At 41.0% G+C, this 15,329-nt stretch overlaps 1 protein-coding gene across 1 annotated transcript in view; it reads right to left on the bottom strand.

Moving 5' to 3' along the window:
• Positions 1-8,815: 8,815 nt before the first annotated feature.
• DISC1 (DISC1 scaffold protein) overlaps positions 8,816-15,329 on the bottom strand; it is a gene marked incomplete at its 5' end in the record, with an annotated part of 116,432 nt that continues 109,918 nt past the window's right edge. The window contains one exon of the mRNA XM_043596100.1: positions 8,816-9,279. Within this exon, the coding sequence (XP_043452035.1) occupies positions 9,083-9,279 (197 nt within the window). The remainder of the gene's footprint in view (positions 9,280-15,329) is intronic.

Consider the following 15,329-nt stretch of genomic DNA (forward strand, 5'->3'; position numbering starts at 1 on the left):
GCCACAGTAACAATACAAAAAAGGAGAGACATTCAAAATAGGCTAAAATAACCCAAAGTTTAACATCATTTTGGTAAATAAAAGGAGAATTACAAAGCTCGGTTATAATTAAATCTAAAAGCAAAGTATGCAATCAGTTGCTAATGAGTTATCAAGACTTTGGAAAGTATAACATCAAGACAAAAATACCATCACATTATAACTATGTGAGCGTGCAAAATACAAGCATATCTGGTTTATAAATTTTTGATGATGTCAAGTCAGTATGTCTTTAAGCAACTCTTGATGGTTTCTGTCACTCTATAAATATTAAATTGCAGTGCATCAGTTTAGGATTGCCCACCCCTATGGTGATCCAACTCTCCCCAGTTGTGTAAAAATCTGGAGGGAAAGTGGATGGGACAGGATGGCTACCCCCCAAATGCAAAAGTGTGGTGGGCCCAGGGCCGCAAAAATTGGTGCAGCAAAACAGGGAAGGAAAACATTTATCGCCACATCTTTTCTCCTTTACGAGAGCTAAGAAAACCTGAAAAATCAAAGTGACAACAAAGAATGGCCTCTCAAGTATTGTCTCTCTTGGGTTGCTAAATATGTGGCAGTTTCAAAGAAAAGGAAGCACCCAAGGGAAATGGCAGGAGGCCCTAACTCAGGGCAACGTCCACGAGGAAAACAAGATATTTCGTACAAAATTAATAACTGAAAAAAACTGTGACAGCACAAAAGATGTCACAGCACCAACAGCACTGAATTCTGGGAAACCTCACAAAATTGGACTCAGTGAAAACCACCAGTCTTAGTTCCTCAAAGCCCTGAATTGTAGAATATTTTAAATGTTTTATTTAAAGTTTAGAAACTCACTCTAAGAAGCTTAAAAAGAGGACTATCACATTCTGCAAGTTGAATTCCGTGTAGTCAGTAGGATGACCCATTCGTCAATTCGTAGACAAGCTGGGCTTGTGATACCAGAACCTCTGGAGAGTATGCCGACCTACTTGTTAATGCCCGTACTTATAAGAACACAAAGGAAAACACTGGCATCTAAGGAGTTTAGAATAGGAAACATAACTATCCACAGGTCTTTGAAAAAATATCAAACAGCGGTTTGAAGTTAACAAATATGCATCCAATTAAATTGTTACAGTTCAACTTTTTTTTCCAATCAGCTGTGGTATGCTAGGTTCCTTTTAGTCACCCTTCGACAACAAAGGCTTTGGTTGTAATACAAAATATGTTGTTTTCATAACGATGATAAGCTACAGAACCTCCTATCAAGTGAAATGATCCATCTGGTGTCAGGGAAGTTGCAGATAAGATATCATCATTTCAGGAATGAAATACAGAGAACATACATAGAAATTTCAAAAGTGGGGAAAGAAATCTTTTCAGGGCACTCAACATTACCAAGAGATGACTTTTAGACTTTGTTCTTACTAGTTATGACTGTGAGTGTAGCATTTAGGTAGAGTAGTGAGGTTGAGGGATGCATAGAGAAGCTCGTGCTGGAAATCAAGTTCATGAAGAATATAAACCAACATAAAAAAACAAATACACACACACACACACACAAACAAACAAACATAAAACTGCAGACAAAAAATTCAAATCCTGGCCCCTACCCTTCATGTTCCTGTGCCTCTGGACAAGGCTCTGACCCACCCTAAGCCTCAGCGTCTTCAACTATAAAATGGAGACTAGACTGAGGCCGGCCACACACTGTCCAGAGAATTAGGCAGCTAAATATGTGTCAAGACTTGGCTCAGTGCCTGGCACAGAGTAAGGGCTTAAAGAACGAAATGAAAAGTAATCCACATTTATTACTGAAGAGAAACTGACAACATCCAGGGGACCACTCCTTCCTTTGAAAGAACACAGTAAATCCATAATAGCTATAGTTAATCTGTGCACACAGCAAGGGGTCCAATAAATACATGCTGAAGATAGACAACAAAGAGCCAAGGAAGAAGAAATCTTAAGAGAACTCAATTTTACACCTGTAAGCATCTATATAAAAGGTAATATGAACCCCTTTATGAATCCCTTAGAACGGAGTCCTACTAATTCTAACTAAGTTCTAGTATCATAATAATAACAATCTGTTTTCAAATCGTAACCTAATGCTGAAGTTGTTCAGTTAACTGAGGGTGGTACCACTCCCACCTGCGGACACTTAAAAATGAGAGTGGGGGGAAGAGTTTGCACAGAAGACACCAGACAGGAAGCAGGAAGCACTCTGCAGGACATGACAGGTCTCATGCAACAGATCACCCCTCAACCACACCACACCACACCCAAACCGCAGCCAATGGACTCTCCTCTAGGAATCGTGACGCTCCACCTACTCCCCATTCTGAGCTTAATCTTCAGGAGGGAGTGTAGGAGCAGGAGTGTAGGAGCATGTGCACACACACCAATGTCATCAAAAGCCCAGAGTCCACATGAAATCGAGAAAGACTAGGAAAGACACTATTGCCAAGAGCGATCCACCAGATGCTTCAGCGTCATGCACACCCACCCTATTACGGAGAATCCCGTTCCCACTCCAAACAAAGTAGCAAATCAAAACACTGCCTCTTGCAATTGGGTGTGAAATACAATTAAAATCATCACTGCATTCCCACCCAGGGGATATGTGACTGAAGTATTGGGAAGGGAGTGTAGATAACAAACAGGGACGCAGGTGGAAAAGTAACAAGTGAGGACTTCTAAAAAATTACATAGAAATAGGAGATCAGAAAGAGTGGCGAGCAAGGGAAAAAATGAACAAAGTATGGATGCGATCATGGGAATGCTAGATCAGAAGGGACTAGAGTATATGGGGACGTTAGTGGCCTCAGGGACTGCAGGATTCACTCTGGACCACAACGGCCTACCACAGTGCCTGGCATACGTAAGTGCTCAATAAATGCTTACTGAAATGACGCATGGATAGATGAAAACACTGGCATACGTGAAGGAACTGAGAGGCAGAGATCAGCCAAAAATCAGTCATTCATCAAACCTCATGTTGTGATGCCTCTCTATGCCAAGTGTTGCACAGATGATTAGCCAACAACAGAAGCGAGATTAAACTGAGGCCTCCTACATCTTAACACAGGCTTTTTACACTGCGGTGGAGAGGCCTCCCAAAAGAATTATCACAATTTTTTGATAAAAGAGGAAAGAAGTTCATTGCAAATTTCAACCAGAGAAATTCACAGGCAAAAGTGGAATACCAACAGAGATGCAATGATCGAAGTAGATAAGGAAAAAAAAATGGAGAGAAATTTAAAATGCAAATACATATTTAACAGCGATCCTGATAAAATAATAATTTTATTAATAAGATTAATCAACAATAAACAATTAAAAATGTAAAATTTCATCCCGTGGAAAAAAAACAGACAAAAAAAAGATGATGAAATTTTTTAAAAGAAGCTTTTCTCCCTAAGTTCATATTCTCTATGTTTTAAAACCTAAACAAACATTTCTGATTTACAAATGCAAACACAAACTGAATATTCCCCACATAACAATCTCAGTTCCTCCACATACAGACCCTGCAGCCCACATCTGATTCCAAGACAAACAGCTTGGTCCTCAGTTATTAAGAGCTTGATCACTGTCCCAGCCTCAAGAGAGTAAAGCTGTCTACCGTGCAGACCTTCGTCAAAGCTCAGAGGGAAGAAGTGACATTTGGTGAGTTTACAGAATATGATCTCTGGCCACTCTTCTAGGTTCGAAGTCTCATGTTTGAATCATGTCAGATCACTGAAAGTTTCCATACTTAAACATAATTAGCCTGAGCCCTTCCTAATTCACTCCCATGGAATTATTATAATTTAACATGTTTCTTAAAATTTGGGAGATCTTAGAATGGTTCCTTTAAGGATTTGCTGAAACACTGGATCAAAATTTTTGTGGAGAAACATGTACACACCCACAGATCTAAGATATGTGTATATTTCAGTCTATCCGTGAAGTCTTCCTTTGAAGGCATCCCCTGTGGTTTTTTTCCAGGAGTGGCTGATAACAGCCACATGAAGAATGCTTTTGCATTTGTTATGAATCTGTTCATGAGGACTTTTCAGTTTGCTCTCCAAAAAATAGCCTTTAAGAATGTAACACCACTCTGCATTCCTGAAAACGTTGTGATTTAAGCTGCTTTTGAGGAAGATAGATAGATGACTCTTCAATTGTCTTTTTTGCTCTGGCTCCTAGGAAGCTCCTTATCACATCATATTGTCAACCAGAATAATTAACACTTGTCATTGGATTTTCTTCCATCTCAACTTTCAAATTCTATTTTTTTGTTGTTGTGTTGTTTATACTTCCATTATTTGTACGTTTTCCATTTCTCCATTTCCTCCCCATACAGACACACACCCAAAAGGCATGCAAATTCGATTCTTCCATTCTATTTTTTCTTGAAAGTTTTTTCTAAATACATGGGATAAACGTGGAGAGAGAATTACTGCCTATTTATGCAGAACTTGTAAAGCACAGGATCTCTAAACTGAAAGTCTTTTCTTACTAGGTGTGAGGTGACTTCTAAAAGAAGCTTCACTTGTGGACTTCAAAGTTTAAGGAACAAGCATCTCACTAGAGAATGTCACACTTCCTTTCATCAGCTATTTCAAGGTCAAAAATCATGAGGCAGTCCAAAAATCAGGGCAGGACCATGTCAGCATGGACACAGGACCTTTCTAATCTAACGCAAAAGGTAGGTACAGTGGTCTTCCCTTATCCACAGAAGATGCATTCCAAGACCCCCAGGGGATGCCTGAAACCATGGAGAGTACTGAACCCTATGTACACTATGTTTTTTAGTATACATACATACCTATGATAAACTTTAATTTACAAATTAGGTACATTAAGGGGCGCCTGGGTGGCTCAGTCAGTTGAGCGTCCAACTCTTGGCCTTGGCTCAGGTCATGATCTCACAGTTTGTGGGATCAAGCCCCGTGTCAGGCTCCTTGCTTTCAGCTTGGGATTCTCTCTTCTCCTCTCTTTGCCCCTCCCTAGTTCGCATGCACACTCTCTCTCTCTCTCTCAAAACAAATAAATAAACATTAAAAAAAAAATTAGGCATGTAAGTAATGAACAACAATAACTAATAATAAAATAGATCAATTATAATGATATACTATAATAAAAGTTTTGTGAATGTGGTCTCACTCTTTCTTTCAAAACATCTTGTTATCCTGCACTCACCCTTCTTGTGACGATGTGAAATGATAAAATGCCTACGTGATAAGATACAGTCAGGGAGTGGTGTAGGTGTGGTGATGTAGGGTTAGGCTACTACTGATCTTTTGATGATTCGTCAGAAGAAGGATCATCTTTGTCCTGACTGGGGTCGACTGTGGGTAACGGAAACACTGGAAAACGAAACTGCAGATAAGGGGGTCTCCTGTAGCAGCCCCAAACCATAACTGAAAAACTGACTGCACCCCAACTTTATTACACTTAAAAGACTGCTCCTTCTCCGCCCTCCATTTGTGCTTATTCATTGAAAGGCAAATGAGTTAAAGCTGAACAGAGCCAGCCATCACTGCCAGTAAGAACGAAATCCTCCCGTTTGATACTCGCACAGAAAACTCCTTTACGTACTTTACGGACCCTCTACACGAATTCCTGACAGCCCAGTGGGCCACAGATCCTGCCAGATTTCTGAGCAACATCTTTTCCATTCAGGCAGCTGGCATAAAATGGGAAAGTTCATTAACATGCTAATGATGTCCTATTTAAAATTCTAGCCCTGATTATTCTGTGATTAAATCTCTCCCCTTGACGTCTGCTTCCTTTATATCTGAGTTATAGTGTGAAATCAACAATATTAATAAAGTACAATACGGATTACCAAGTTATACACAAGGGATGGAACAAGTTATATAAATCTCATGGTTGTCTTTTTTCTGAAAAGCAGGTGTAGCAAACTAAAGAAGTTACTGATTTTTTTTGTCCTACCCTCCTTAAAAAAAACCAAAACATTAAAATCCATAAAAATTAAAGGTTTATAGCTAATCTCCATAAGTATTCAGGGGCTGAAAGATAGATTTAGCTTTCCATTCTATTTCACTGTAAAGTTGCTCAGAATTCAAACGTGTTCTCCCGAAGTCTTAAGAACGGCTGATAGAGGTTAAAACACACAGCCTTTGCATCTCTTCACAGAGACTATGTGTCACTGAGACAAAGTCAATGGATTCAGTGATGATTTCTGTCTCTCTTTGCCTTTGAGGACTCTGGCACATTTCAGTACTTTTTCATCATCTTGTTCTGTCTGCTGACACCCCCATCTGAAAATCCCACTCAGACAACTCAAGCATCTTCCATGAAAGACAAACTTACCTCTGTGCTCACTAAATTAGAATGAATTTTAAGAATTAAAAAAAAAAAAAAGAAGAAGAAGAAGACCCAAGGTCTGGGTCTGTAATTCAAAGTAAAGGAGTAAAGGAATAGAAGAAATAAAGGTATGTTTCATTTTAACATCTGGCCCGTGTAAATGACCAAAATTTATGGCACATTTACTATTTTCAAAGACACCACCCTGGATACTGAGACAATACAAATGAAACTAATCACAGTGCTTTTCTTTGATCTCAGTCTAGCCAGAGACATAGATGTAATAATATCGTAAGTGATCAGCAAAGCACTTTCCATCAATAAGAGTTCTCTGTGTGAGACAGACTACCAATTGTTCCCTAAAACTGCAAATCTCAGGGTGCCTGGGTGGCTCAGTCGGTTAAGCATCCAACTCTTGATTTGGGCTCAGGTCAGGATCTCACGGTCATGAAATCCAGTCCCAGGTCGGGCTCTGCTCTGGGCATGGAGACTGCTTGAGATTTTCTCTCCCCCTCTCCCCCTCTCCCTCTCTCCCCCTCCCCTGCTTCACTCTCCCTCTCTCTTTCCCTTAAAACAAAAGGAAACGAAACAAAACACGAAACCAAACAAAACTCTCCATTTGCTATAGAAACAGAACCCCTGGCTGGCCTTGGACATGTGTGTGTGTGTCAGCCATCTTGGACCACACGTCCCGGGTGTGGATGGACAGAATAGAAGAGCCTGGGTCCCTGACCATCATGGAGTTGCTCATCGGTATCCGATATCCACCGATATCCATCGGTATCTTTCCCGGTGCAACTATAGCTAGAAATCAAAATCTGCTTTAAGAATTCTACATATTGCCCATTTCTTAAATAGTCTTATTTTAAAATATTTTATCCAAGGATAAAAAAGTCAGCTCACGGTACATACACACATATGCATACTGGCCCTCTGTATTTGCTCTATATTTAAAGCTCTACTTTTAGAGCTCCCTCTAAATTTTAACTCTCAAAAGCCAACAAAAGACAGAATATGGACTTTGGCCTAGTTTTATTGCATTTCAATGGATAAAAGCTTCAATCTACTATGGAATTTATAATTTATTTATTTATCTGTCTCCCATTACTCTCACTGACCCAAGATTATTAATTTGGTTGACCCAATAGCCAGGTCACCTCAGATTGGTTAAAACTTAGCTTCAGTCTAAAGCACAGGGAAAAGGATAGCTGATCCAGCAAAATCCAACCCTAAAACATAAAGAACACCTTCACAACAGTAACAGTAACAAGTAACAAGTAACAGTAACGGTAACTGAGCCCAATGAGGGGCTTAAAGGCATGAACCAGGAGATCATGACCTGAGCCAAAGTTGGAAGCTTAACTACTGACTGAGCCACTCAGGAGGCCCCTTTATTCAGTCTTAAGCACAAGTCTTCATTTACTTCAATCTGTGGAGTATTGAATCTGTGGGGCTACCTAACATCCCCATTCTTTTCTTATTTCTTTTAAATAAGCACACTTTGGGGGCGCCTGGGTGGTGCAGTCGGTTAAGCGTCCGACTTCAGCCAGGTCACGATCTCCCGGTCCGTGAGTTCGAGCCCCGCGTCAGGCTCTGGGCTGATGGCTCGGAGCCTGGAACCTGTTTCCGATTCTGTGTCTCCCTCTCTCTCTGCCCCTCCCCCGTTCATGCTCTCTCTCTGTCCCAAAAATAAAATAAAACGTTGAAAAAAAAAATTAAAAAAAAATAAATAAATAAGCACACTTTGTAAATATAGCTATTTATTAGTAGATAGGTCTTTCATTTTTCTAGTGAACAACATTTATTTAGGGACCATGATATACTATGTATGACCTCTGGCCTCCAGCAACCTTTACTCCCTAGAAGAAATGCAAGGGCAGTCTCACACATACACACATACACACACACACACACACACACACACACACCCTCAAAATCTTTAGAAGTTGCTTTCTTTAATCTGCATGACTTCATCAGCCTATGAACTAGATATTATTCTCCTCATTTACCAGTGAAAAAACAGGTTCTAGCGTCTAACATATTTTAAATCTGAATTTATTTTTCGTGATTTCATTCTTCCGATTAGAAACTGAACCACTGTAAATTCTTTACATGTTTTTAAAGAAATAAGTTTTCACTTCATCAATTTGGACTGAACCAGCATCTTCTGAGACCATCCCTCAGGGAACCAACCTCAAGGTGACCTCAGTTGCTCTTAACAACCGGAACAGGAAAAGAACACAAGAACACAGTAACTCCTCTGACAGGCAGACACTTCAGCTAGGGCAGCACTGGCCTCTTCTACATCATTCTTCCTGAGGAAAGAAGCTCTCAGAAAACCTCACACATAGAAGAGCCACTTCATGGTCTTTATTCGGTTTTCTGAGTCAGCCGCTTTCGTCTCTGATTGTGCAAGCCAGAAGACTGAGCCAAGGAACAAAAGGAACATAATTGTCAAACAGAAAATTCTCAAGACCTGTGCCAAGGGAGGGATTGCTCTAAATAATCACAAGGCCATTAGCAAATTCGGGGGGGGGGGGGGGGGGGTGGGGAGGGGGTGAGACAGAAAAAGAAAAGACATCGCCTGCTAATAGCAAAACAAAAGCTGAGAAGTAATTCTATCCCATTCGCCAAGGCTCCTGCCAAATAGATCCTCCAGGAAAAGTGTCATGTGCTCCAGGACCCCCTTCACGGTGATGGTCACACTACCACCACACAATACAATTGGTACCGTAGATGTTTCACCAGGCGGCAGTGACTACTTACCGTGGGCAGTTTCCCCCTGGTCCAGCTCCTTTCTCAGTCTGCTGCAGTCTTCCTTCACACTTCCCAGCTTCTGGACATTCCTGGAGCTCAGCAGCAGCAGTTTGTCGAGGAGTCCCTCCAGCCCTTCCCTCTCCGATGTTAGTGATCTCATCTCCTCCGTGAGCTCCTTGGCTGTACAGAAATGGTTTCCTGCAGCACATTGCAAGAGAGAAGGAGGGAAAACAAGTTTTACAGCATCCCCACATGTGGAAGATTTAGCAACAGCTAATGCGCACCAACGGTACGGAGAAAGAGGGCTGAGCTTTGCAACTGCATCCAACTGCATGAATGGTCTTCCGTGGAGGAGTCCGGGAAAACACTGACTATCCTCCTTCTGCGAGGAAAACCCCCAGTCTCTTTATCGCCTTATTCTCGTTTCGTCTGCTGTAAACGTTCCATTGACCAAGTCGTGTCCCTGTGAAACACAATGACACAAAAGTGTCCGAGTGAAATCCAGGGAAGCCACATGCTATCATGCCATTCAAATATCCAAATGTCAAAGAGAAATGGAAAGGGACGAGCCGTTGGAGTCAGCCTAGACCTCAATTCAAATCGTATTCCTCCTGTCACCCAACCTGCATGACCTTGAGCAAAGAAAGAGGCATGTGCAATTTCAGGGCAAACTTCTTATAAAATCTGATTGTACTAACACCTGCATCACAGGTGGCTTCAAGAATAAACATGAAATTCTGTAAAGCACTAAGTAAAATATATCACACACTGAATTTAGCAAGATTGCGGGATACAAGGGCAATATACAAAAGCAATTGCATTTCTAAGCATCAGCAGCAAGTGGTCTATGAATTGTTTTAGAATGCCATTTACAAGATTTTAACACTCAAAATACTCAGGGATAAATTTAAAGAAACATGTGGAAGACCTCCACACAGAAAACCATTTTTAAAACTCCTGAAAGAATAATTAAAGAAGACTTAAAGGAATCAGAAAAATAGAAACTATATATACATATATTGGAAAATTGAGTATTTTTAACATTTCTACTTTCCTCAAATTCATCTATTCATTCGATACAATTCCAGTCAAGATCTCATAATGGTCTTTTGTAGGAAGTGACAAGCTTATTCTAAAACAGAAAGGAAAATGCAAAGGCCCGGATCAGCCAAAAAAAATCCTTGAAGTAGAACGAAGAGGAGATATATTACTTGATTTCAAAATAATGCTGAAGGTACAGCTCACGACCGTATGACATTGGCATATAGATAAATAGACAGACAAACAGATCAATGGAATAGAATAGTCCAGAAGTAGACCTCACACAGTCAAATGACTTTCAACAAAGCGCCAGAGTAAGTCAATGAGGAAAAGAGTACAATGGACCCCTGAACAACACAGGTTTAAAACATGCAGATCCAGGTACACATGGATTTTTTTTTTATAAATACAGTAGAGTACTGCAAATATATTTTCTCTTTCCTGTGATTTTCTTAATAACATTTAACATTTTCTTTTCTCGGGGCGCCTGGGTGGCTCAAGTCATGATCTTGCAGCTCGTGGGTTCGAGCCCCGCATCAGGCTCTGTGCTGACAGCTCAGAGCCTGGAAACTGTTTCAGATTCTGTGTCTCCCTCTCTCTCTCTGCCCCTCCCCTGCTCATGTTCTGTCTCTCTCTCAAAAATAAATGAACATTAAAAAAAATTTTTTACATAACATTTTCTTTAGTTTACTTCATTATACGAATACAGTATGTAATACCTATTGCATAAAAAATATGTGTTAATCAACTGTTTATGTTTATTGGTAAGGCTTCCGGTCAACAGTAGGCTACCAGCAGTTACATTTTTTGGGGAGTCAAAAGTTATACTCTGACTGCGTGGGGGGGCCGGCACCCCTAACCTCCACATCGTTCAAGGGTCAACTGTATTGCCAACAAATAGCAATAAAACAACTAGCTAGCGAGATGGAGAAATATGAACCTTGATCCATAGTTCAAATCATACACAAAATTTCATTAGAGACAGATCACAGAGCTACCTGTAGCAGCAAAAACTATAAAGCTTCTAGAAGAAAATACAGAATACCTTTCTGACCTTGGAATAAGCAAAACTTTGGTTAGGACCCAGAAAACACTACCTATAAAAAAAAATAGGTAAGTGGACTTCATCACAATGATAAAACCTTTACTCATAAAAAATACCATTAAGAAAACGAATAGGCAAGCTACAGACGGGGAGAATATATTTGCAATACGTCTATCTGACGAAGGAGTGGAATCCTACAACTCAGTAATTAAAACACAAATGGCCCCATGGAAAAACAGGCAACTGACTTTACAGGGTGAGATATGCAAAGGGCTGGTGATCCTATGACAACATGTCGGTGTCTCTTAGTCAACAGAAAAATACAAATTCATGCCACTGCAAAACCATTCCAATGGCTCAAGTGAATGACACCAAAGCCCAAGGTTATGGACTCCTGTGCATAATGGGAGGGTCAATGGCACAACCACCTTGTGGAGACTTCTGTGCATGTCTCATAAAGTTAAAAACACACCTACCCCTGGACCCAAACATTCTACTTCCAGGTATTTACCCAGGAGAAACGAAAACGTGTAATCAAAAATAGTTGTACTCAAAAGCTCATCGTGGCTTCACCTGTGGTAGCCCAAATGAAACAAACTAAATGCCCATCGAGGGGAGAAAAGCAGACGCAGAGGCACATCTACACAACTGGTGGAAGACAACTCCACCACAAAAAGGCACAAGGGCCTCATACACATGGTGATGTAGGAATCTCTCAAAAAAGAAGAAAGAAAGAAAGAAAGAAAGAAAGAAAGAAAGAAAGAAAGAAAGAAAGAAAGAAAAAAGGTGCAAAAGACTGCATATCACATGATTCCATTAAGTTCTAGCACAGGCAAAGCTGATCCATGGTGAAAGATATCAGAACAGAGGCTGTCTGGGGAAGGAACACAAAGGTGGCTTTTCTGGAGTGATAAAAATATCTGCATAGGGCTGCAGATAACAGGTGTCAAAATTCCTATAATGGGGCACTGAAGATCTGTGCATTTCACTGAATATAAATCATACCTCAATAAAAAAGGAAAAATATATTAGGGGAAATTTTAACATGAAACTTACACTATCAATTAAGAAGCATATCCCATTAACGAGCCCTCTGTAAATAATAGTTATTGCTACCAGAGGGCTCCGTGATGCTTCCACAATAAAAGCTACAAGCCTTTTCTCCTCAATCTCTTACCACATCCCTATGAAGGAAGTTAGGTCCTATGTTATCTATTCTGAAATGCACGCTTTGGTTTTCACATGTTAACATCTCTGAAGTGGTGATGCCTCTTACAGTTGCTATCAGGCAGGAGGTAGTCTGGATGAAGCTGTTACTGGGTGACTGTCTTTCTTGGTGGCTTAGAGGACCATCTGCAACCCCCCGGTGTCTCAAAGTACAAACCATTTAAGGATCATTTGGGACCTGGCTGTTGCCATCTATTGTAATGGATCTGTAAGATCAGGAAAGCACCGACACTTAAAACTTCAAGAATGGTGTTGCAGCTTGGCAGAAACCTATAGAACCCCATAGAAATAGTAGTTTATTCTTAGAGGATAAAGACTTCCATCACCAATAGTTTCACTGCCGCAGAGGATGAGAACGGGTGAAATAACCTGAGCTCCGACCACTTGGAATTGAAATGTGGTTCAGAACACTCAGACTCTGAACATGAAGACATTTTAGGAACACCCTAAGTGATTAATTTTCCTCTTGGAAGAGTGATACGTGACTTTTCAAAAGCCTAAATACATCTAGAAGAACTATTTTAATATGTATAAAATAAAAATTCGAAGCTATAGAAAGCATATCATTGTTTAGTTGACAGTGATTTTTCTTTCATAGTAGTGTATAAAATAACAGTGCATTTTATGTTCACTGAAATACAAGTTGTTATCTCTGCTTAACAATCAGGAAAGCTGAAATCTAATGAAAGAAAATATCTTGCTGAGGTTACCTAGCAATCAAATGGAGGGCAGGTTTCCAACTCAAACATAATTCCAGAACCCTTCTTCGGTACTATAAACTATGCTGTTTACTTCTTTATTATTAATAGGCAGATTTCAACCCGATATAAATGGGAGAAATGTGACAAAATATTGTCCCACTTTAAAGGCATTCTGAGGGGCACCTGGGTGACTCAGTTGGTTGAGCGTCCGACTTTGGCTCAGGTCATGATCTCCGGTCGATGGGTTCGAGCCCCACGTCAGGTTCTGTGCTGACAGCTCAGAGCCTGGAGCCTGCTTCTGATTCTGTGTGTGTCTCTCTCTGCCCCTCACCCACTCATGCTCTGTCTCTGTCTCTGTCTCTCTCTCTCTCAAAAATAAATAAACATAAAAAAATAAATAAAGGCATTCTGGACACCTAGCACATACATTTCTGTCACTGTAATCCATAGTGCCCAATTCCATGACTGGATAAATATCTTTTGAGATGCTATTTATTGCTGCCCCTGTAGCGGGCAAATGCAAGAGACAAGGCACCACCCGCTCTCCGGAAAGTACCATTAAATAAAGAAGAGAAGCCGTATTCTAGGAAGTGGACAAATATGCACTAGGAGAGCTCAGAGAAAAAAGGCTGTTCCAGAAGGTGAAACAGAGGCAGGTTTCATGAGGAAAGAATGTTAAGGTTTCCAAAAGAAAAAACGGAAACGTGGTTAGAGAGGAAAGGGCTTGGCTTCAGAGGGTGGTATGAGGCATGTGGCCAAGATGGAGACCAGACCCACAAAAAAGCTGGATTCAAATGGTAGAGGGTCCAAGATGCCAAGCTGATGGGCTTGACCCGTTCAGGAAAAACAAAGTCCGGATAAGGAGTGCAGGCTGGACTTCCATGAGCTTTGAGCTGGAAATAGCAACACAACTAAACCATTTCCTGGACCCGTGATTTCTTTCCCAAACAGTGACCAAGTCAGGGCCGCTGTGGGATGGAGCCCCTGTGGACTTCCACAAAGAACCCCGAGTTTGCTAAGTACGGAGTACCCATTCGGGAAGAAGAAAAAAGTTCTGGCCCTGGATGGTGGTGATGTTTGCACAATGGTGTCAATGTACCTAATGCCACTAAACTGTAACTTAAAAATGGCCAAAAGGGCAAATTTTATGTGTATATTTATCTTATCATAATAAAAAGGTATCCTTTAAAAAAAAAAAACAAAAAGAACCTCAAGGGACATGCCATGTTCCATGGCTGGTTTTGGGAAGACCAGCCCAGAGGTGTGACTGCCTCTAGACAGGGCAGCCACGAGCACAGGGTGATGCTTTCAAATGTCCCTTCCATGGCTGGGCTCAGGGAGCCCCAACCTTTCTGCTGGGGCATATTTTCAAGCAAGGGAGGTGACGAAAAGTGAAGTGGGCACCACCTGTGTCCCCAGAGACACCAGGCAAAATATACCCCAGTGTGTAATCTCCTCTTACAAACAGTTCAGGGAGAAAAGACCTCTAAAAACAAACCAGAAAAGACTACACAGGGCAAGTGCCTGCCTAGAAGCTTTGCTGGATTTATAGGAAATACATCCTCAGATACCCCTGCAACTCACAGAAAGCTCTAGAGACCGAGCGCCTTAATAAAACATGAAAGAGATCATTAATTAAAACCTGGGTCCCTTCCTTGGTCCTGAGGGAAAATGCATAGTGACAGACGTGTAAATTTTATATATGCAGAAAGAGTGTGAATTCCCAGAGAGACAGTTAATATCGCAACCGAAGCCATGAGAAAATGCTACACTGCACCCGGTGAATATTTTATAAGCATTTTGGTCTCAGATCCAAGCCCATGAGGTAAATCCTGCTTGATTTAGCCCTCCTTCATTACTGAAACTGGCCAAGAGCTCTGTGATGAAAATACAGAAAAGTAAACGCTGATCCCTGAAGGGAGTCCCATCAGTGACCCCGTGACCCCAATCTCTGTGACTCTAATGGGCCCTTTCCTAAATGCCACAGGAGGATTTGTGCAGATGAACGTCCTGCCTTTGCCATCATCCCACACATACACCAGGCTGCTCTTCAGCAAGAGAACAGTACTTGGGCCTTCACAGAGATTTTTTAGAGAACCTGTCAAAGTCTTTTCTTCTACAAATGCCACAATTAAAAACCTCCAGGGGAGGGGCACCCGGGTGGCTCAGTCAGTTAAGAGTCTGACTCTTGATTTTGGCTCAGGTCATGATTTCACAGTTTCGTGAGATCAAGC

Source organism: Prionailurus bengalensis, chromosome D2 (genome assembly GCF_016509475.1).
Source record: "Prionailurus bengalensis isolate Pbe53 chromosome D2, Fcat_Pben_1.1_paternal_pri, whole genome shotgun sequence".
NCBI lineage: Eukaryota > Metazoa > Chordata > Mammalia > Carnivora > Felidae > Prionailurus > Prionailurus bengalensis.